We start from the raw sequence: 24,107 nt of genomic DNA on the forward strand, positions 1-24,107 counted from the left end.
CTTCACACTCTTTCAAGCCTTCATGTCAAATTATGAACAAAGCAAAAAAGATTTATGGCTCTGCAGGTCACCTCTAATGACCCTGAGCAGTTTGCTTTTACGATTCCATGAGAACAGAGGAGTAAAAACCTTGAATAAAAAAGCAATTGCCTTATTTAAACACTATCCCCACTAACTAGACAAATTATTTTACAGTCATACAAAGCAGCTGACATGCAGGAGATACTTCCATGCAAAACAGGACTGCCGAAGCTGACCGTAGTCTCACAACGAACGATTCCACAAACCAGAAGTGACAAACCTGCTCTTGTCCACGGAGCAGGACAGCATAAGGTAACCCCAAACGCCTCCTGTGTCTACCAGCAGAGCCAACCCCTCCCACACAGGGGACGCCTCCTGCAAAGGAACTGACCCTATGGGTCCCAAGTACCTCTCACCGAGGCAGAGAGGTACCCAGTGCCCAAGGGCTCTGCTCGATGACACTCGCAAAGACCTATGTGCTTTCTTTTTTCAGGCATTTTGATTTTGCCATTCCCCTGTAACTATCCTCTTCCATCTACCAGCCTCCGCTGCCTCATTTCCTCACACACTTTCTCAGTGGAAATCAACTCTTGCCTCTTCTTTTAAACACTGAAGGGAAGAGCTGTGAGACACCACCTCGGAAAATGAGGCCCCTGCATCTCCTACAGAAGGCAAACAGCACAGCATCTGCAGCAATCCTGCACACACCAGCTCTGCACGTGGGCTAGAGCTGAAGCTTACTGCCAGTCCACTGAGACACAACTGGGAAAGAAGAACAGCAACAATTCTCCACACTTCTGGGCAATGTGGCCAAATGTCTACTGGCATCTCAATGAATTCTTTTTCTCTCCCCACCCCCACCCCCCCCCAACCCATTAGGGGAAGTGGTCCTTCAAAGGTGATAATGAACAAACTTCCAGGGATGCTAGAAAGTTCTGAAAGTGTTTTCATTTTTTTTGTTTTGCTTTAAGAATTGTGGACTACAGATGTATTTCCTTTAGAGGGAAGAGGATAATGCAAGGAAACGCTATCTAGATCATATTTTAAAGCTGATTTATCTTCTTGTAATAAAAACAACTGATTTTTTCACCTGAGCTGCTGGTAAATAAAATGTATAAGCATAAAAGAACATTGAAACTACTGAAGTTCAATTTAAGATCAAGAAAGAACACTGAAACTTTAAATGAGCCATACTTTTGCAAGGATAGACACAAAGCCAGTTAGTTTCCCCAAACCAAGGTTTTCAAGAGATCGTTAAATAGCCTAGTCAAAGAAAATAAATCCGCTTTTAATAATTTTAATGTTTTAATTAGCTCAGGAGTTAATAGATGCCAAGTTTTCATTTGCAGGACCTGCTCATTTGCAGCTTATATACATACTATCAATCTCCCTGTAAATCTATTTAAGAACAGCTCTTTTAAGCAAGAGAAGCAGCATTAAAATTAATACTGCTTGCCAAACAACCCCAGTGAAAGCACAGGAAGGTCCCCCTCTGCCAGCTGGGTTAAAGATGCATCACCAAGAATGAGCTTGGCATCTCCCCTTTGAAAAGAAAGGCTACTTCCATTCCAGCGCAGCCAGGTGCTAACTTCAGGGCTGTATTCAAGAAGGAAAGCCATCTGGGAAACCCCTGCATGCTCTGTAAAGCTGAATGCTTAATTTGGGCACACAGATGCGCCGGGATTTCAACTTCTAATTAAGCAGCACAAATGCTGTTTGTTTTCAGCCAGCTACACTTTGTAACACAAGCTATTCTAGGCAGCTGAATTTCAGACAGTCACGTGTGCTTTGAACAGCAAAGAAAGCAAGCCCTGTTGTGCAAATGAAAACAAAACCAAAAACAAAACAAAAAAGAAGGGATGCAGCAATTCAAGGGAAAGATGTAAAAGAAGTCCTTGGGCAAATATTGCTTGGCTCCATTTTGGACACACATCTAAGCCACACTGTTCCTCCTGCTTCAACTGTTGTCATCAATTGTGGGTACAAGCGTTCCTGGTAGATGAGTGCTGGCTCTGAAGTGCCCACATGGATGCTGAGAGGGGATGTTGGCTAAGGACAGAGCTACGTACCATGCCAAATTCACAATTCTGGACCTTTGGGCTAAAAAACTGAGTAATTTCAGATTCTTGTTTACAGTAAAAGTCTCTTCTCTCTCAGCCACGTGGAAAACCGACTGAAGTGCTTGAGGGATTTTTACAAGCAGCTGAGAAGAGTTGAAATAAAGATGATGGTTTTAGGGTAGCAGAGGAGGAAGGCAGAGCCTGGAGCAGTTGAACCTAGTATTTTTAACAGCACAATGAAAATTTCCAGAGTTTGTTCAGGAGGAGCAAGCTGGAGTGGAAGAAGGAGAAGCAAAATAAAGAATGGAATAAGGGAGTTATTGACTGCTTGGCAAGACACTATCTCACAGTCCCAGCCAGCAAGGGCTCCTCTGCATGATGCTGGAACAGTGTGAAAAGTTGTTTCACGACCTTATGGAACTTGAGTGCAAAATTCTACAATTTCAACCAAGATGGCGAGATGCTTTTCCTCTTAATCTGTGACTAGCCCGGTTTTTATTTTAATTAAACTGTTCATTATAAGGGAAAGGAAAACAAGTGGAGTAAGCTTTGTAGTCTGTAGTGTGCAGCCTTCCACGGAACAATGTATCACAGAATAATGCAAGAATTTCATATATCACATGAACTGATAGGTATTTAATGGTTTGGCGGTTGCCTTGCACACAGGCCCCTTCACCTTCCAGCCATGGAAAGATTTTTGTTTGTTACTCCATGCTCAGAAACCTATCAATGCTGCCATTTGGCCAGGTTAATCCTGGAAGACCAGCATCAGCCCACACAAAACTACTTTCAAGTAATTTCTGTAATTAACCTAATGAATAGATAACCACTTTCACCTACAAGGACAGTACCATTATCGACCAACCTAAAATTTTCTATTGGAGAAGTTCGCTCATTAGTTGGCACACCTTCCTAGCCTTATAAAACTTTTGTAGCGATTATACACAAATGTCTTACACTAAGACTCAAACTCTAAGAAGCTTTCTTCTGAGAGGAAACATAACACGATAGGGAAAAGAAGAAATACATAGAGAAGTAGAAATATATAAATACTATTAATTAGAAGAAGCTACAAGAGATTTCACCTTCACCCCACTAACTAGCTAACATGATTAGAATATAAATTGAGGTTTTTAGAAAGTCCACATGAAATGCTTTTTTTGTTTGGTTGTTTTAAATAAAAATAAAATTAAGACAACACTTTTTAGAAAACTTTTCCTTGGGCAATCACAGAAAGTCACACCATGCAATTGCTTTAACATTTCACCCCTAGTTCTCAGTTTTTGTAGCTGTAGCTTCACTAGCTTTCACAGGCTTAAAAACAATATGCAGAATAGATCAGGTTCAGTTTGTATCCCTTACAATTTATGTCAGTTGAATGCATTATTACCGGTTTGAATAGCACTTATTATGACAAGATATCAAGTAGCCATAGATCAAAGTTTTTTTGCTCTTTTAATCTGGTACATTAATAGTTGGGTTTTTTTTCCTTCAGTTTCCTTTTTAACACAATTATTCTAATCATAACAGGGTTTTGTGGTAGACTTGGCAGAGCTAGATTAATGGTTGGCCTTGGTAATCTTAAAGGTCGTTTCCAACCTAAATGATTCTATGATTCTATCATGAAACATTAATGTTTCTATTGGTGAAAATTCCCTGCACTGAAATTTTATGACAAAAATCAGACTGATAAAATCTTAATCTCCTAAACCATCAAGTAAAACAGATTTTAATTAATTCCAGGTTCTTTTGAGTAACTGCACAGTAGAGATGGGAACCGGGTCTGATTACTTACGATGTTCTTGGTTGAGAACTAGGCAACGTTTCTGAAGATGCGTCATACTGTTCTGTAATTCAAAAATGAATCAGTTGGGTTTATTTGCCTCACCTTTAGCATATTTTACCCTATGGTCTCTGAGATTAGAAAGTCACATTGTTCCACAATGTAATTGTTTGCCATCGAGATTATTCATCACTCCAAGTGAGGTTTCCTAATGAAACACTGTTTGCTGTTGAACTGCTCCTTAATTTCTACGTAACGAATGTATACAATCCCTTAAGCATTTGCTAAATTCAGCACTGTTCAGCAAAGCACACGAAATTGTGCTCCTTCATCAGTGTAAACACTTTACATGTTCTCCTCAACCTATAACATGCACCACACTAAACTACCTGTCAATACACACATAACAGTGTGGGTTTTTTGATTTCTACTTACGCTGATTCTGTGCTACAGATCCAGCATGCTGCAATCCCTAGAAAGAAAGGACAAAGGGCAAATTGAGAATAAAATTAATCAGCTCTCTTAATAGCAGCATATCGATGATTTGTTTTCCACGTTACCTACTGTAATAAATACTTTGACATACTTATCAAAGTATGACTTTGAAGTGTTCAATAGTCAAAAGCTGGCCTGATGTTGCTTAGCATGGACAGAAATACCTCCTGCCACCAAAAATGTGTGGCTAGCACATTAGTGGTATGTGCATTTTCAAAGAAATAATAATTAAAAAGTTGTAAGAGCTGCCAAATGTTTAACACAGTCAGCGAATATTTTTGTTGACAAAGAGATAAAATGTTTGTTGTGCTGCAGCGGAGATGAGACGCTTAAAATGTTTCTGAAAAGCAGTCACATTTGAAGCCTTCAATTGTAACAAATGTTTAAGTCACTGAAACACTATTCATTCATTCATCCCCCCACCCGTGGCTCAATAAAAATACAAGGCTTGCTTAAAAAATCTAAGAGGAAATATAATTATACTACCATATAGCCCACTTGAAACCAATTACTCGGAAGCACAATCTGATCTAATTCTCAGTAAAACTATGTGTTGCAAGCAGCCATTATACAACTCAAGATCCATTGTGCTTTTATTTATCTGACTTCTTCTAAAGCCAATCTCTTCAAACAGCCTTTATCTATGAAAGGGGGACAAAACTGCATGAAAAACACATGCAAGAGCTGGAAAACTCTTCTAGTTTGTCAAAAGCTCTGGCAAAAAGAGGGTGTTTTACCTTTTTTGGGAAGGGAAATTTGGAACACTCTGTTGTACTAGGCGTATGAATAGCTGTCAGGGGAGGTGGCCATGAGTGGGTCATTTCCTGGAAAGAGATTGAGAGAAGCGGCTTACAGTACTTTTGCCGATAACACGCAGATGAAGTTTTACACTTAAGAGGTTCATACGATCTGCCAAAAAAAGTCCTTGCTGACCCGATCATAAATCCGAGAGATGGTATCGCAGCAGGAAGCCCTCCTCTGAGCGCAGCAGCCAGAGCACGGTGAGGGCTCGCTCCTTTTCTGCAAGCATACTTGCATTGCCCAAGGAAGAGCAATCTCAGTGAAGCTTGTACAGAGTAAAGTACTTACTGTGTCTGCAGGATTAGGCCTCAGCCTTACAGCTATCACAGTTAATAAAGGGAAAATTAAGTAAAACCTGTACAGGAGTAGTTCTGGGTTTTTTCAAAGCACAGGACTTTCCTACTAGGGAAGTTCTTGTATCCCCTTACAGCAGCAACACTCCAAAAGGCTTTCTGTAACTCAAGGAGGTCAGCCAGAGCGCTCTGCCTGCCAGCCGCTCCCCACGCTGTTCTGCCTGAAACACTGGCTTTTGCTCTGACCGACCAAGAAGTGTTTGACACGGAGCTCCGTGACTTGGTTTCAAACAAAAAAAAAAAAAAAACAAAGCAAAACAAAAAAAGACTTCCCGACGTGCTACATCTTTAGGAATCCTTCTGCCCCATTCCCCTGCCCTTACTCTCACCCGCCATCACTGCCAAGTACTGGCTTCTTGGGCTCAGCCACGGTCCAGGTGAAAGCAGAGCACAAACACCATGGCCATGGGACAGGGCTTGGCAGGCGAGATCACCCCCCTGCCTGCCTCGGCTGGCACCACCGCCAGGTCCACACCAGCTCGCTAACAACAAACACACACGAAAAACCTTGCACAGGCAAGGGCTTTTGAGCATACACTACAATAATGAGGGTTAATCCAGATGAGGCCTTTGGGCAAGCTGTGGCTCAGAAGTTCAGCACCACCTTGCTGAAACCGCACAAGACTGACTTCTCTTGGCTCCTGATCCTCAAGTTTTAAATCCTGAAGAGTGCAATAGTCACTCCAAGTAGTAAGCAATCTCATACGGCCTATCACCCTCACTGCCCTTCCAGGAATAGTTACCTCAGGATCTTCCCCCCCAGCCCAACATTACCTCAAGATGTACACCCACCATCCCCATCCATAGTGACCGTCATCACAACTGTTCCCCGCAGCTTTCCAAAGCAAGCAGCATGCAGAGTAACACCATACTGGCACTGTGCTCAGCACAGAAAGTTAGGAGTTATGTTCATGCTGAATGCATCTCATGGCAAGCATACACCACACACAGTTTGCCTAGGGGCTTCAAAGAAATGAATGAGGAACGTGTCAGTGCAAAGTACATTTCTTTACTTTTGGTACCAAATAGGCTGAAGTATGAGAATCTACTGTGTCATAATTTAAAAGTGCCATTTTTTCATCAAGGCACAAATATGAAGGTTCAGAAGCTTCTCATGTTTCTTTATCTATAACACAAAATGCAAAGATTTACGGGGAATTAAACCATATTGCTACCTTTGGCCCTATAAGCAGGGATCAGAGCAATCTACAGGGGTTTCTGTGCAACAACTGGTCTGGGTAACTATTTGATCACGTTACCACCACCCTTGCCTTCTCCTTTCTCCCCTCCCACTGTTCATTGCTCACCACTCACTAGCTGTGCAATCTTTCAATAGATGATAAACTCTTCAATATACCACCCTACACCTCTTCACGTATTAGAATGTGCTCCCCTGCAGTTGCTGCAAAAACAATGTTATGCATTCCAAACGGGCAAGAAAACAGGATGCCTTGTGAAACACGCAAGGATGCAGTAGTTCCAGGCAAAGTACACAGGCTGCAATACCAACCAGTGCATGACAGCTAGTGAGCACCTTTCAGCTACGATGCTGCCCAAACAAATGCTTCTTGAGAGCAACAGAGGCATCGAGATTTTGCAACCTGAAGCAGCAGTGACGGAAATGAATCACAGAAACCAAACACTTCCATTAGGACTTCACTGTCTCAGAATACTATTTGAAATCAAGGAACTGTCTTCTCAGTATCAGCATGACCGCCTTGCAGATCACAGTGCATTTTCACACTTTCACATTTTCACAGGCAACACGTACTCAAACCCAGCTACTGGAAGCCCGCGCGCCGCTCACAGACTCAGCTCTGCCACAAGGTTACAGAGACAGTTTTGCATTGGAGCTGGCTTAGCTCTGTACGAATGGACTAGAACTACAGTGAAGGAGAAGCAGCAGTGCCGTGCGGGTGGGATGGGTGCGGGTGGGATGGGTGCAGGTGGGATGTGCGCAGGTGGGATGTGCGCAGGTGGGGCTGGCAGCATGGACAGGAGGCAGCATGTCCAGTGCCTTTGGAGGAAGCATGTGAGGTAAAAGCAACCCCCTGACTTGGCGAAGGAACGGCTCTAGGTGTTTCAGATGACTTGTCAGTCTTGCTCTTTAGACCTTTATCTTTACTTCTCCACAGCATACTTAGTGATAGCAACATCCACTGACAGAACAGAAGCAGAGCAACATTCTTCCCCCAGACAATACTTTAATGCGTGCAAAATACAAGCAAACCAGAGATGTGTTATTTAAGAGCACCTACCTTCAAAATTTCGTCAATGGAGTGGACTTCACCAGGGAAGGTTTGCTACAACAAAAAAAGAGGAAAGTAGCGTGAGTTTGGTTTGTTTTTACCAACTGACATGAGACAAACAGATGTGCTCATCAAACATTTGCTCAGCAACAGTTCTATAAATTTCACTTAAGTCCATTAACAATAAAATGCTAGTAAGAATTAAAAGCCCCATCAGAAGGGTAGTTAATAATGCACTTTTACAATGCCTGTTGTTTTCAAGTCTTTAGTAGAAGGTATATTCTAATAAAGATGAGAAAGAAGTGAAACAGAGCTCATTAATCACGCTCATTCAGCTGACACGATTCACCTTGTTTGATGACTTGCATTCTTCTATGCATCAATGTAGACTCAAGCAGAAAAAGAAGCCCTTAAGCTTGCAGAAAGAAAAGTAGAGGTCGTTTTAACTGGAGGAATCATGCATCAAGTCCCTGAATGCCAGTTTTTAGACTCATGGGAACATCAACTGCCATTAAAATACTGAAAAGCAATACAACTGTAACTTGTGTAGCTTAGAAAAAAAACTTTGAACATAGCACCAGGTAGCAGCAACATAGCTATTTCTGGAAAACCTGCAGATGACCTGGATCTGGATCAAGGGACTGCTCCTGTACCTCCCACACCTGTTTCACTGGAGCCCAGGCAGTGACCACGACATGCCTGCCTGGCAGGTGCTGGGGCTCCCCAACACAGGCATGGTGAGGACCTCAGCCAGCCCTGCTGGTGCCCTGGCACTTCATCAGTGCCACCTGAAGGAGACCAGCACACAGCCAGGGCAGCGCCTGTGGCTGCCTTCATTTGGGCTCACAAGCCCAGACTCAAGGAAGCTCTGAGGAAGAGTACAAAGCAAAAGCAGTGCTAATATTTGCCAGTTACCTACCAAACAGCAGACGTTGCAGCTTGTACAAACACATAAATCTGCTTTTAATGTATCAGCAAAACCACTTAGCAGCTCCTGGCAGGACACCCCCTGCACACACCCGACACCACGCATCAGCAGCATGGGTACTGCTGGGCAAGGCAGGGGCTGGGATGAGCACAGCAAAAGCCTCCTGCTCCCCAGGCATGTAGGGACGAGGGTAACTGCATGGCCAGGGCGAGCAGCAATGCCCCCCGAGAGAGCCCACCTGCCCTGTGCCCCAGCTGTGTGCAGCAGGAGGCTATGCAGTAGCAGCAGTGCCTCCTTCCAGCACTACTGGCAGCACTAGGTGCTGGGGATTCTCTGCAGGAGGACCTGTGCTGCTTCCACACACTGACCTGCCGCCTGGCCATGAGGAACACCACTCTGACAGGTCGGCTTCTCATCTGCTAGCAAGGTATGCATTTTGGAAGTACCTGTCATTTACACATCCTTCCTAACTGGTATCATTAAAGGAAACTGAAATGAAAAAAAACCACCAAGGAACTGCGTAGCTGGAACTAGCCAAGTGCATCCCAAGACCAGCTTCTCATCCATAAACAAGAGATTGAAGGGAAACGTCCAACGATTGGCATCATTGCTCAAAGTGAAAGGCCGGGAAGTTGCTTCTTGTGTTAAAGGAAGCGGGCAGTGAGCTATAGTGCCTGATCAGGAGGATCTTCCCCAGAACAAGATAAACAGCAAAACAAGCAAACACTTCAACAAAGCCAAAAAGCATCGTCCTTAGCACTCTCACAGAAAGGTCACTCACCTGTTTTCCATATGCTGCACTATTTACACTGGAGGGAGGAGATGAGGAATCTCATTTCCCTGCAACCTCATTTGTCTATGTCTACATAAAGCTCTCATTGAGGCAGGGCTCATTTGATGAAGATTTGACTTCTCTTCAGAAAATCATGCACAGATAGCTGCTGCTGACCTGACTCACCCCAGGACAAACAGAAGCTGAGACACAGCCAGATGAATCACGTGAATGAAAGCGGCTGGGATGTAGCAAGGCTTGCAGAAGCACCCCACAGCGGGCAGGAGGGGAGAGGGAGAGCAAACAGCAGGGAACACATGGCAAGGGATCTGGATGCTTCATAACTCACGGTGCCAAAAGGGGATCCCTCTTTTCTTCTTTTTCTTCCCAGCAAGCTTACTCTGGTAGCTCAATCACCTAATTTACTTCTTAATTTAGTAAGTGGTGAACAGCAGACAGCTGTACAGAAAACAGCAACTGGCAGATAGCTTCAGAAAGCTCCTGAGATACCTCGTAAAGTACCACAATAAAAACCCACAAAACAAATAAGGTATCAAGATCCTGCCTGGACAAAGTATTCAAAACTTCTCTCTACAATGAATCAACTGCAACAAATCAAAATCAGTTTGCCTCTCCCGTTCCAGAAACTTAAGTTTTATGGGGTGATAACTGAAGACAAAAGTGTAATTCAATTAACATGAGGATCAGATAATATCTGCAGCAGCCTGCTTGGACCTCCCTTATCCTTGCCAAACAAGTCACACCCCTTCCTGAAGTTCTTTCACATAAACCTGAAGGTGCTTTGAAATCGATACAGATTTACATACAATGAGTATTTATAGAGCAACCATCAGGAGGATTTTTTGTAACCCCACAGGGCATCGTTCAGTGACAGTGCGCTGCTCCTCACACGTCCAGTGGCTCAGCAGAAACCACTTTCCTCTGTGGCACAAAATTTAAAGGAAAGCAAACATATGATACCAGACAAGTACTGCAGAAGTCTGCATCGGCAGCACAAGGACCTCTATTTTTGGGGTTTTTAAGACACAAGGTTTAAGTATGTGCCCCCCAAATATGTGGAGCTCTGGAGATACAGAACATAAGGTGTCAGGGATGCTCAACACTGCTTTCACCTTTGGCTAGCAGTTTACTCCCAGAGCCGCTAAGTTAGGACATGCTGGGACGCCCACACCCCTGCTGGAGACTCCTCGAAGACTACCTTCATTGTTTGTTCTGCTATCCTGCTGCACACTAAGACTAAAAAACAATGACCCTTTCATCAGCAGTAGAATGTGCAATGGGCAAACAAACCCACTGCCCACAAATGGACTTGCAACACCTGTACCAAATATATGATCAAACATTAAAAACACAAGACTGTTCAGGACACGCACAGAAAATTTGTTTTCAGTGCCAAAATCACCACAGAACTGATCAGAACACTTGACTGCACCAGGGAACCCTCCTGTCTTTCAGGTAGGACCGTGGCTATCATTTCTACCATGAGCCTGCAGCCCAGCACAGTCCCTGTGCCCCCAACCCACTGGCCCTGGAGACAGGGGGCATGCACCCTTGCACTGTCCCAGCTGCAGTATCCGAGGACTCCTCATCTTTTATAAAGCTACACAACCAGTGCCTGAAGGAGCTGGGCTTTTCTGCACACTCCGCAATTGTTCTGCCCTCCCCCCCATTTTTTCTTTTCCTTCAAGTCACATCTCAGAGCTGTGTTTCAGCCTGTAAACTACCATGAAACCACATGCCACCCAGCAGCAAGGGCTGTCCTTGCCAGTTTTAAAAGAAGAGTTTAGGGAAAAGGAGTAAGAAACACGTGCTGCTCGAAGAAGAGTTAAAAAGCTGAAGAAATCACTGAAATGAGATCAGCTCCACTGAGGACTGTGGGTGTAGAAGAGTAAGTATTACATGTTGCTGTCTATCCCCACTAGCAGTTTTACAGCCGTTACAGAGAACACTCTAACATACTCCCCACAGACAACTTGATTTAAGCCCTCTGCATATTTGCTGGCTGACACTGACATCTGCACAATCTCCAGCTAGGATTTCCTCCTGCCACATTCATACTCGCTGCCAGTTTGAGAACCATGCCGACACCTCCGAGTGCCACTCACAAAACATTTTGATGGCTGAGGTCAAGTGCAATCACAGAACATCCAGACCTGTTGGGTCGCTGGGGTTTTGTCTTGGTTTTGCTTTTTAATGCCAACTTCTCCATCCGAACTGATGCTGCGTTTCAATAACTGCCACTCCTCTCAGCAATAATACCAATTTATGTTCCAAAAAGTCTGGTATCGCTCAAGCAAAGGCTCAACTCCCAGTGATTTCACAGCCTCCAATGCTCCACCACATACTATCTCCCCCTGCAGAAGGCACCACCGGAGCCAGCCGCAAGCGGGCACACTCACATCTGACCCCAGAGTCCAGCCCAGTTCCTCTACTGATGCAGAGCCCACAGACTCTGGAGAGGTCGAATAAATGGATGTAACTGGGAAGGCAATCTTGTTCACAAAGACAGAAAGCTCCTTTAAGAGAGCAGGCAGAAGAAACTGCCACCTTTGTAATCTGCAGGGCTTATCCACAAAAATTCAAGGGAACAGCTAGACACAGGCTATGCAATGTGATGTCTGTTACATGACCAATAATTTAAGGGACAATTTTACAATTACACTCATATGATAACATATGAAGGGAGGAGAATCTGGACTGATGAACTTCCACTTTGATAAGGGTTCACAGACTTAATTAGCATAACAGACATCTCACAATGTGAAGGCTAAGTTTGGTTTTGAGGTTTTGGGAACAAAAAGCTGGATAAACATAAAGCCAAAGCCATTAAATAAATTTTGACTGCAGAAAAATGCAGAGAGTACCATTAGTATGACTTTTAAGCCTCTCTGTTATTAAAGAGCAAGCAACGTGCTATTAAAATGCTGAGACACTGCCACATTTTCTCCTTTTTAGAATTTTTGCAATATATATATTTTTTTCCAACCTGCACAACTAGCTGATGAAGGCCAAGCAATATATTGCAAAGACATATCATCCCAAGGTTAACAAAAGACAGTGCTACAAGGCAATATGCCTGAAGTACTGTTAAGTATAGCTGCAGTTGTCTGAAAAGGACTTCAAACCTTTTGGTTCAACGTTAACTTCAACATAATAGCTCAGACCAGCATGACCCAAATTCCACATCCACTCTTTCCCCTTGGTAGTGCCACAAAATCACCTTCAGTGACCTCAGCCAAGAAGCAATCTCTATGCAGATGCCTGTGATAGTTTGAAGTAAATAGTAATACTAATACTAATGATAAAAGCTACTACATTTCCCAGGGGTTTTGTTTTTATTTTGTTTTTTTTTTTTTTTACATGGAAGTTGTGTGCTTTCACTTAGCATCCACACTGATATCTGCAAGTGCATTGCTCAGACGATGTGATTCAGTCATTTCAGACAGCACTGTTATACTTGTTTTCCCTCTGGGAAAATGCAGTTGAGGAAGCTAATAGAGATTAGTTGATTAATTCCTACAGATTCCAGCAACTCCCCTTTTGTGCACTTACACACAATGCAAAACATAGCAACGTATCCAGAAAGCCAAAGTATGGTTAGAGAAAGCAAAAAATGGCTATAAATACCATATGATGCTTGGGTGATAGACTTCAACACAGTTTCCTTACCAGAGTAATAGACATTCATGCTTTCATTTTACCAGAGCATAAACAACTCAAAGGCTAGTGACGTGCAGGAATTACCACCTACATGGTAACCTGCTGCAGCTCACCAGGTATTCTGCCTTGCTCTGTAGCATCATGCTTCCCTAGAGGAAGTTAAGTATTTGTTTCCTGTACCATAAGGCATTCAATCACATGAAAAATAGCTTTCCTTGTGCTAGAGGAGGTGAAAAGAAGCAGAATTAACAGTTGAAGTATCTATTAGAAAGTTGGCTGTGAAAGATTTTGTGTGATCCCCTCCCCGTATGTACCAGGATAGCACACCATCTGCTGATTTGACTGTGCAACGGGGTAATATTACCCTTGCCCATTGAAAGTCAAAAACCTCAGCCACTGAAGGATACGATACTACTTCAATCCTGAGCTGAAAAGGACTTCAGAACCGGGTCCCATAAGATCTCAAACATCTACACAAACATAACAAGCCTTAGAAGTTACATGAGGAACTAGTCTGCCTTTGCTACAACAGGCTGGCAAAAATGCACAGGTGCACATACCCGCAAAAGAAGAGAGTTCTTAATTTAGGAAACAATTTAAAATCCGCACAGGCACTCAATTCAAGCTGCATAGCAACTGCATGACAGAACTCTCTGAAATACCTCCAAGTCCTGTCTTCACGAGCAATTCCAAAAAAACATGCACTTGCATCATGCCCCAAGCCTTGCACTGCCCTTTTAGACATGCTGAAGAGGGATGAAAGAGGAATTCTGGTAATAAGAATCACCCAGAAACAGACTACACTGCTTGAGGAACCACCTCGCACACAAATGAGGTGCCGCGATAATACGTGGGCTCGACACCCAACCGCCAAGCAGAAGCAGTGCGGTGCCCCCAGCCAGGGAGGAACACAAGAAAGGGACAGCACCAGCTCCCCCGGTGCTGCACTCTTCTCCTGCTGACACAGTTACACCTGCTAGCCTGTCACAGCAGGAGGGACCAGCAGCCTGCTCCTTGGGCTCAGCATGATGGCTAGAGGGGGAAAGGGAAAAGATGCTGACAGGATCCTTGCAAAAGCCCACCTTTCTCCCTCTGGCACAATGCAGTCAACACTGGCCAAAGCTGGGAAACTAAAAAACTGGGCAGCTTTTTAAAAATAAGGTTTTGCCATAGATAGCACAAGGAACAAGCAGTGATTTTTTTGGTAATGAAGATGGAGTTGAAGAACTTCTAAGGTAACTTTTTCTTTTAAAAGGTATTCCATCAGAAGTTACAGCACACGTTTTTATCCCACTCTGCCACGCGTGCCAAATGGAGCTGAAGGACTATTCGGCTCTCACGTATGGAAGCAGAGGGCTGAAGCTTTCTTCCTGGTTTTTAAATAGCTTGCCTCGTCAGGAGGCTGTGGCAGAATAGTTTCAAGCAGGCTGTCAAAAAACATCATCTCCAAGAGAGAGTTGGCCATGCGTTACTGCAGAAGTCACTGAGAGGCACTGCTGAGATGTGTGGGCTCAAACAAGGCCAGCAGCAGTAACGGCATACAGACTGTGCACAGATGAGGACAGGAGGTCTGGAAGCAGATATTAACTGGAATGGATGTGGGCTGCTTTTCAGGCAAGCGTTAAGGTGTTGCAGACCTTTCTGTTTCTTCTTATCTTGGTAATTTCCACCTGGCTGCTTATCTCCATGCCTCTGCTGTCACAGCTCACTTAGAGCTGCCCCTCTGACATCCGGCACACAAACAAGACCCATCCTTCCCAGTCTCCTCCATCTGAGGTGACACTGGTGCCTGCAGATACCCAAGCAGCGTAGGTGAAGACAGCTAGAGCATGCTGCCTGCTATCTCCTACTAATCCAAGTGGATTTGCAATGTGTGTATAGCTCAAGTACACCAGCTATTGCTCTTTACCTGATTTCAGACTAAATTATTAGCACTGTGAAAACCCAAGTGAGCACTGTAGCAAGGATGAGAAAAGCCAATTATGAGTTCCATGCCCTTCACTGTGCCGTCAGTTTTGTTTCCTAATAAGAGCTTTGCCACTGCAACTATCAGCAGAGGTCACCTGTTCGTGCTAAAAATAAATAATAAAAAAAAGCAGCTTTACATTTACAACTGCTTCCCATTTAATACTGTATTTTAAAATAAACATATAGTTTTAAAGTTTATTTTTTCATGTCAACTGCATAGGCTTTTGTCACTTGAATGCAATGAAGATCACAAAACTGCATATGCATGAAGGGTGAGTTTGAAAATAACAGGCAGGGCAAAATCAGAACAAAACCTACCATCCTGTCCTGCCTTCACCCACATATGCTTAACCAGCTTAAAGCAGGGCAAGATCTTGCACATTAGATGGACTCTCCTCGTACACAAGTCAGGCTAGGAATAGCATGCTAAGCTACTCTCCAAAGCAGCTTTCCACCTGCATTTCTGTGTAGTTAAAAATCCACCCTCTCCATACTATAAATAGACATGAGATGCACACACACAGAGCATGTTTCCCAACTGACCCAGCCAACAAGAGACAATATGTATTTTAACCAAGCCTCTACTGATCTTGATTATGGATGCAATAGTGTTCTGCTGCGTACTGAAAACGTTTGCCAAAGTTTGAAGCTCAAATTACCTTGCTGATCAAAACAAACAAATTCATAAAGGTTTTTGCATGCTGTCTTGAGGAACAACAAACATCAGGCAGATTCTCTGCCAAGGATGTTTAAATGCTCTGTATCACCAAATTAAAAAAAATAATTGAAAAAAAAAGAAAATAGATCTATGATACAAAGACAAGTCCAATGATCTGAAACCTGGCTTACTCCATCCACCTTTTTTTAGGGGACGTGGTAACAAAGCTGCTTTCAGGAAAAGCTGAAGCAACAATTCCTAGTTATATATTCAGGAGAGCACTTATCAGAACAAGTATAAAGACTCTATGAATACATTTGTGACTAAAATAATTTCAAGTCAGACAGGCACCATCCTGCAAGCAAACTATCAGCATGGGTGGTCGTTGAACATTTTTTTTTTAAAAAAAGATATTTATATTTTGCAGCAGACAGTTAATTGTTCAACAGATCTCTTTCCTTGCACACACTTACCAATTCCCAAACTGTCTGGTGCAAGGGAACCCTTTCTTAAGGGGGCAAACAAGTTTTTCCAACTCAACCAGCTGAAGGCTTATTTTGCAGATAAGGCAGGTTGCCTTACAACCCTTCAAACAGTATCCACTAGATTTGACAAAATTTTCTTAGCATGAATAACAATTGTTAAGATATGCTAAAAAAAAAAAAAAAAAAGTAGGGGCAGGAGGGAGGAACAGAAATGCAAACCAAGACTAATTAGACAGTAATGCAACATTATCATGCTTGAGCTTTAAATTTTGATTCGTCTTGTGAGACAATGCTTGTCTCAGCCAGCATTAAGCATGAACCTTACAGTAAACAGTATTTGGTTTAGCAGTAATGAATCTCAGAGAGAAAACACACAAAAGGAAGTGTTATAAAGCAATCCCACCTAAAACAATAGCCTTGAGGTGAAAAAATCAGCCCTGCAAGTCTTTTGGGCAGCTGAGTCAGCCACCTGCAGAGCCACAGAAAGCAGGACTCTGCTTTTGAGCTTTTTGCCTCAAGTGGGACCCAGGGAGAAGATGAAGCAAAAATAATTTTGAAGCAGAACCATCTCTGAGGCTCAAGGGTGAGATCTGACAGTGCAGGGAAGGCAATGCAGCCCGTCGGCAACTGCCAGGCCAAGTGACTGCATGGTCCCTGGCCACGTGCACCCCCCTGCCACCCACCCCTTCCCCTGGCAGCGGCCTGAGCCTGCACCCAGACAGACCAGGACTTAGCCTGGCAGCCAACCATTCCCCTTCTGTTGATTCAGCTCCTCTGATCACCTGGCCACAGCACCAGATGAATACCAGAAGTGGTGCAGCTGATGGGAAGTGCATTCCCACAGATGCTCCGTGCACCTGGAGGGAGCAAAAGTCTTAATTATACACAGCTTCCAATGTTTGGTAGACCCTGTGGATCCAGAGCCAGGCACCTGCAGTCAAAGTTGTCTCCAGAAGCACACAGTTCACAGCTTAACCCTGCTCCTAGAGTGGCAAAATGCCCATGAACTGCAGTGGAAAAAATGTTACAATTCTTTGCATTCCACAAATCTGAAGTGCCTCTTCTATTGCACCCGTTACTTGCATAACTTAAAAATAGTAATTTTATAACACGTTATGAACTGGGTATCTCAGTTTCAAAAGGACACAATGAAAACCTCCCACGCAATCAATGCATGTTTTGCTACCAGCAAATTTCCTCTTCCCTAGAAAGCATGCAAATAGGTAAGTCTGCAGCATGCACTCAGTTTTCTCACATGTACTAACCTACTGCAAGGCACTGTCCTGGCATCAGTACTCTGAACGGTGGATCAGAGGGGTTTTTAAATTCCTTTTAACTAAACAAAAGAAAGTGATGGAAACAAAAGAAAGCCATGACTCGATTTTGACATGCAGGACATGCTGGTGAAACTTAGTAACCTCAACAGCTCTCTAGGGCATAAAAACCACATTTTCATCTCCAACCCACAGATTTTATCAGCATCCACACCTTCTAACGTAACGCAACTTGTTCAGAGCTGGCACCACCAAGCAACTTCAGTGAATCTGATTTCACCTGCGGAGGGAGAAACCAAACAGCTATTTCTGCTGCCAATGCCAACCCTTCCCTGCCCGCAGGTGGGTTCCTCAGCTCGTGAGAGCAATCTGAAGTCGAAAGCACATCTTGCACCATCACTGGTGGAAGGTCAAGATCAGGAAAGAGCCCCTAACACAAGGAGCGGGGCTTTTCAAGCCAGCTGGCTCCTCTTCACAACACACAGAGTTCAGAACAAGCTGTGGGCGCTCCGACGGGCTCTGCTAACCCAGCTCAGAGCAGCGGCATCCTGGCTGCCTGGCCGGCTGCAGGGGAGGCACAGCCAGCACTCGAGAGCCAGAGGAGTTTCTCTCCCACATTCCTGACACCTCTGCGGGGGGCTTTGGGAGCAAGCAGGAGAAGCAGATTCAAAAGGGCATGTGGTTAACCCAAAACACATATACGTAAACCTCAAAATGATTCATACAACACCTGCATTTCTAAGTATGTGTGGTTTTGCAAGAATATACAAAGGGGAAACATGGTTCTCACAGCTGCTGCTGCTGCAGTCAAAAAGACCCCTACAAACCACAGAACTGACCATGCAGTCCAGGGGAACAGCAACACTGATGAAGGGCAAATAAAAGCAAAATTGCATCAAATAAGAGGTGCAGGCAGGTAATGAATACAAGATTATCTTCTGACTTCTTACAGGTTCAGGAATTGTAGGGTTTGGGTTTTTCCTTTCTTTTTAAAGTTCATACAAAAAAGTATTAGCATTTTTAAAAGGAACAATACAGAATTTGAGCTAATACTTACTGAGACAAGTAAGCCTGTGAGCACTGAATTAAGTCAATAACAAATCAGATAGACCAGTGTGCAAAGACTTCAAAACAAGCTGTACTGTAAGGATAAGACCATCCCTTCCCTGAATTCACTGTGGGAATACTTGCATACATTTACATTTTCCTTGGTGCTGTTTTTGTATTAAGCTCAAAAACGTTTATTTCAGAAAAGAAACTTACAATAAAAAGGGACGTTTAAAATCTCAGCTTGTACAGAGCTAAGTATGTCCTTAATGACTGGCTTCATAAATTAGAGCTACAGATTTTAAAGGCCATTTTGTTTTGCAGAATATTGCCCGAGGTTTCATTACTTCTGTAAAATAACGTACAGAAACTGTTTGGCAGCAGAGTCCCTGTAACAGCAGCTTGAGCTGTTCTGGGCAATTCAGGAAGCTGCTGTCAGAGAACAACAAACCAGTGAGAAGGGAAGGCAATTTTCTCAGCAGGTTGCCTGAGACTAGGATTAATTTTCACAGGAGGTTAAAAATTACTACAAGATACATCATTTTTAGCACAGAGGAAGAAAGCTCATCTCATTTCAACAAAAACATGACAACTGCAACAAAAAAGGCCCAAGAAAGTAGAAGAGAGAGGGCCAAAAAGAAGAAACGAAACACAAAGAAAACTGAAATAGAAAAACAATTTTATAAAAACCTTGTTATCAGATTATCTTTGTGAAAAGAAACTTGGTTCTAGTGCAGTACTAACAAGGCACCGCACACTGCAGCAGCTATAAAACATGTTTGGGGGTGCACTTGTTTGAGTTTTGTTCTAGCCTCGGGTAGCCACCTGGGTGGGTTTAGCAATGAAGGATAAGCAGAAACAGGCAACACCCCCTGTCTCCCCTCTCACCAGCTTAGTTCTTGAACATAAGGAGTGAGACTCAAATGATTCCAGCAAAGCAACGCTAAAAAGTAGATCTGCTTGCTGTTGCTTGCAGCATTAAGTTTCACTTCTGCATTTCATGAAAAGCAAAAACTATGTTATACTTTTTGCTTTATGCACACAAATAATGCTGAGGTACCACAGAATTGTACAAAAGGGTTCTGTCTCATCCAGCAAGACTAAAAGCCTAAAAGTTACATTATAAATGTCTTTACTTTCACATTTGTGTTTATGCTCCTTGCTTGTTTTTGACACACAAGACTTCATCATAGAGTACCAATCCAATCCATCAGCCTCAAAGTCCATGGGAGCCTTCTGAAATAATTTCTCTGGGTGCTATTTCAGGTCCTCTGTGGGCACCAGTGTTTAACCAGCAGTTTGCATGAAGCCAAGTCCCCCGTGGACAGTTTCACAAATGCACTTAACCCCTCTAAGTCCGTTCCACTCCTTTCCAAGGCAACGCTTAAGTTATTCCACCCAAACAATGCCACACCACCAGGCACTCTCCCGCTTCTGCCCCAGCATCAATCCAGCAGCCCCCTCTCACAAGAGAAGACAGCAGCTCCAGCCTTCCACCACCCTCATCGCAGGTTTGAAAACAAATCAAACCATTTCCATGAACTTCTACTCTTGCTTTCTTCAGCTGACACTGAATGATCCTGGCAATTTAAGCATTTTACATCAAAATGCTCAGTAAACAATGGTTGTACTGTCATGTTGCTGCGTGGGCGCCTGGAGGAAATAAAACATTCTTTAAAGATTTTACACGCTTTTCTAACTCTGAGATGGATTATTTTGCTCAATCTAAAAATAAATGCATGGGCCTCCTTCTTGTGTTCAAACAGCATAAGAAAAAAACTACACTATTTTGTCTTTCTTTTCTGAAGGAGCAAAGGGTTTTGTGTTCTGGGGGAGAAGACTGTTGATATGTTTTAATAATGTATTCTTTAAAAATCTTGAGTTGCTGAAAGCAATTCATGCATCCTTTGTTAGCTTTCATCTAAAAATAATATAATTGAAACCCAAACAAACTAAACATGAAATTTAAGTGCAGCATCACCTGCATACAGCCATGCAGACCAGACCTCTAGCCAAGGTTGATTATCTCACCAGTAAATTGCTCTACATAAAGAACCTCTGCACAAAAGCACCTCCCCGTTGTAACTACCACCTGTGTAGTACCTCTCAATAATCTAATTTTGACCCCTTGATCCTGCAAAACTTTCTTACCTACTGTCTCCAGTAAGTAATTTTTAATACTGCTTAATATGAATCTGAAGTATTGCGTCCATCACAGACTCAGTCTGCATCCTCTTGCTCCCTTCAGAGCAAACACAAGGTGTCTTTCAATGTAAATGAAGGTCTGAAAAGCATTTGACCAAGAGCAGCAAGCCATGATTTCAGGTATTTTTCTCGTTTCCAATACCATCTAATCACAATTTAGGCTATTAGATATACTTTTTACAGTATTTTGAGTAGCCTGACTCCTACCCTCTTCCAGAAACAACCTGGTCACCACAGCTGATGCAGATAAAGCTGTACAAGTAGCAGAACTAAACAGAACTCATGTCACAGAAGATTTTTGTTGGTAATATGTCAGATGATTAAATAAAATAAATCTGTACTCTGACATAACTAAATTTAAGTAAGAATTTTTGCTGATATAAGCTAGTCACAGGAAAGGAGTAGAGCAGGAGGAGAAATCACAGCTTTGATATTATTATCCTAGGGGCTGGAGGGGAAAACAGCTCAGATCTTGTTGTAAGATAATGATTTTTAGTGTTTTTCTTAAGAAAATAGCACAAAATCATGCATTAGGGACATCAATGTTATTTGCACAATTCAGTACATTTAGTAGGAATGTTTTATCAAGGCTAATATATATGCCTAAGTGACATATCAACTATAGCAAAGCTATTTGAAAAGCACGAAGTGCTATAATTAAATGAAAATGCAGCACAAATTAGGAAATTCAAATGATGAGGTATGTATTTCAAAGGCTTCAAGTATCTCAGAAGCTCTAGCTTTACTTCCTAAAGTAGGAAGTAAACTTCCCTAAAAAAAAAAAAATTAACCATTTAAGGGTCCATATTTTGCCAGAGGACAGGAGGAATCAGGCTCTTAAAAGCAAATTGCATTTGGCAAATAAATTCTATTCAGTTAGATCAGAGCTGAGCATAAGTGAAGTTTTGGTGCTTTTTTTAAAAAAATAATATTAAATCTATGCATTAAGATACTTGTTAACAATATGAATATGAAGGATGCACTCCAATTCTTAAATCAACTGCTTCAACCAAACCAAAACAAAAATATATCTAGCAACACTTGAAAACCTACGCATGCTTCCCAAACTTCCACTCTTTCGCATCCCATTCTTGATCACTACCGTATATTTTATGGACTGTCAGTGCCAGTATCGCAAACCCCTGGGTATTCATGCTGGAAGTAACTTCAAATAACATAGGAACTACAGCCCTCAAGCAGGCTGACTTCGGATGTCAGCCACTAGTACAAAGGTTTCCTTCCACTGAAACATGAATGTAGTAGCCATTATTTTATTACAGCTGGTATACTTCCTTTCCCAACTACCTAATGTGAGCTTGAGAATTTGACAGTGAATCCTAATCTTCATTTGAGTTCAACAAAAAGGTAAAAAACCAGTAACTACATTTGTTAAGACCATCAAGGAAACTGGGGGGGTTTAGTGGTGAGAGGTGTCCCGTGGGATCAGCACAGATAATTAACTGTTGCCGTCTCTCAGAAGTTTTTTCCCTCTCCAAACACCACTTTCCCCTTGGAAAACAAGCGGAGTTAAGATTTATGATGGCAGTGGTGACATTTGGTGCACTTCCCCTTAATGACTCGGTAAACAAGACTTGGAGATGCAGGCTCTCCCACTGTTTTAACACTTAATGGGACTGCTTTTCTGAACCCAGACCTTTTATTTGTCACTCTGTTTTGAAAAGCAGTATCCCATACCACCTGTCTGCATTGCCACCGCTGCAAATAAAAATTTGGAAAACAAAAGAATTGAAGAGCCTAGAGCAGCATCACCAGTCCTAAGTCTGTGCTGCTGCTTGAGACAGACCACACAACTTGGAGAGGAGCTGGAAAGCATCAGCCACCAGCACCGGTGCATCAACAAAGGCAGCAAGTGGGAGGGAAGTGAATAAAGGGATGCTTGTTAGTGGGTCCAAGAATAGCATTCCCAGAGGGAAAAAATACAGAAGAAAATGTGTGTGTTGAGAGGACAGGTGTTTTATCTCTCTCCTTAAGAAAGCAAAGTTCTTAACTGAGAAAGAGCTTAGGTGCTATATTTAAACCTTAATGGAAATTTAGAGAATATTTTTAAATGCTTCCAAACCAAGGAACTTAACCTGTGGGGGAAAAAATAGCAGGATATCCTTTTGCTGGTAAAGGCAACTTTCACCATTGTTTTACAACCAACCTAAATGCAAACAGAATATTCCTAGATGTGAACTTTTGGGGTTGGAACAGCAAAGTGCCTTGTACAAAGTGTGTACATGTACAAAGTCATGTACACAGAGATGAAAGCTATCCTCCCGAGATGAACACTGGACAAGTCTTTAAGAAAACTCCCCTATCTTGCCATGGGAGACTGGAAGCCACAGCAAGTCCTGCCCACCAGTCACCCGGTCACCCTTTCCAGTATACAAAACTATCCGTTGAACTTACACTTTCAGCTGTAAAAGCAGTGTCCAAGGCTGACAAGGCGTGCTCCTAGGAGATTATTACTACTTGACTGAGCACGCACACAGACACTTTCATCCTCTCCTCAGTGAACAGCCTTGCACACTCGGTGTAAAGCCCGCAAGCATACTCGGTTTGTTTGCCTGGTGGGTACAGAGGCCAGGGCTGTATGCAGCCTTCCTGGACCTGCTTTGCTTGTGCTGTGTGTAGAACAACTGGTCCATAATTAATATTTAAAATCCATATGCAGAAGATACTTACCTCTGTTATGATTCAAAACGTAAGCTTCTTTAAGAGACATTTTTTATCATCCCCTAAAATTAAAGGCCGCAGACGGCGTTTATCAAGTCCCAGAAATACTTCATGGCCAGGCTTATGCTCTGCAGAGCTGTCACATACAATTTTTATCTGCAGCTAAGTGAAGCAGGAGGTGCTAAGCTTATGTACCTGGCTGGCATTTGACAAGTGATCCCTCTAAGTCAGATGTTTTAGGAAGGCTATGGGTCATCAGCCTCCTAGGGTCACACAGCTGGCAGAACACAAAGAGATGCTGAGAGGACAGCAGAGGGTCACTTCACTGTTTCTCTCTTTGTTTAATCTGGGGGGAAGAAGTGGCTTTTTTGCTTATTTAACATGCGGTATGAATGGCTTATAATTAAAATCCAGCCAAGAGGAGATGGTTCAGGAATTACCAAGACAGCAGCCAGCCTCTGCCTAAGGAAAATCTTTCTGCATCTTTCCCCGAAACAGCTTCTGGAGCAGCAAACTGGAGACAACTTTATTACTTGTGGCTCTCATCATCTACGTTCATGTCCAGATTTTCGGTATTACTGCTTCACTGCCTATACTTTCCTTCACATGTAATTGCACATATGATGGCAGTATTCATGCAAAAATTTC

General features: G+C 42.9%; 1 protein-coding gene across 6 annotated transcripts in view; it reads right to left on the reverse strand.

Moving 5' to 3' along the window:
- The window catches only part of AFF1 (ALF transcription elongation factor 1), a 121,460-nt gene that overhangs the window by 23,717 nt on the left and 73,636 nt on the right, over positions 1-24,107 (reverse strand). For 5 of the 6 annotated variants that reach the window (XM_080409389.1, XM_080409388.1, XM_080409390.1 and 2 more), the window contains 4 exons: positions 7,772-7,816; positions 5,097-5,183; positions 4,300-4,336; positions 3,877-3,928 (listed from right to left, as the gene is read on the reverse strand). In XM_080409389.1, the coding sequence (XP_080265515.1) occupies positions 3,877-3,928; positions 4,300-4,336; positions 5,097-5,183; positions 7,772-7,816 (221 nt within the window). The remainder of the gene's footprint in view (positions 1-3,876; positions 3,929-4,299; positions 4,337-5,096; positions 5,184-7,771; positions 7,817-24,107) is intronic. The other variant, XM_080409392.1, reaches the window with a different exon arrangement.

Source organism: Falco punctatus, assembly GCF_963210335.1.
Source record: "Falco punctatus genome assembly, chromosome: 1".
In the NCBI taxonomy this organism is placed as follows: domain Eukaryota; kingdom Metazoa; phylum Chordata; class Aves; order Falconiformes; family Falconidae; genus Falco; species Falco punctatus.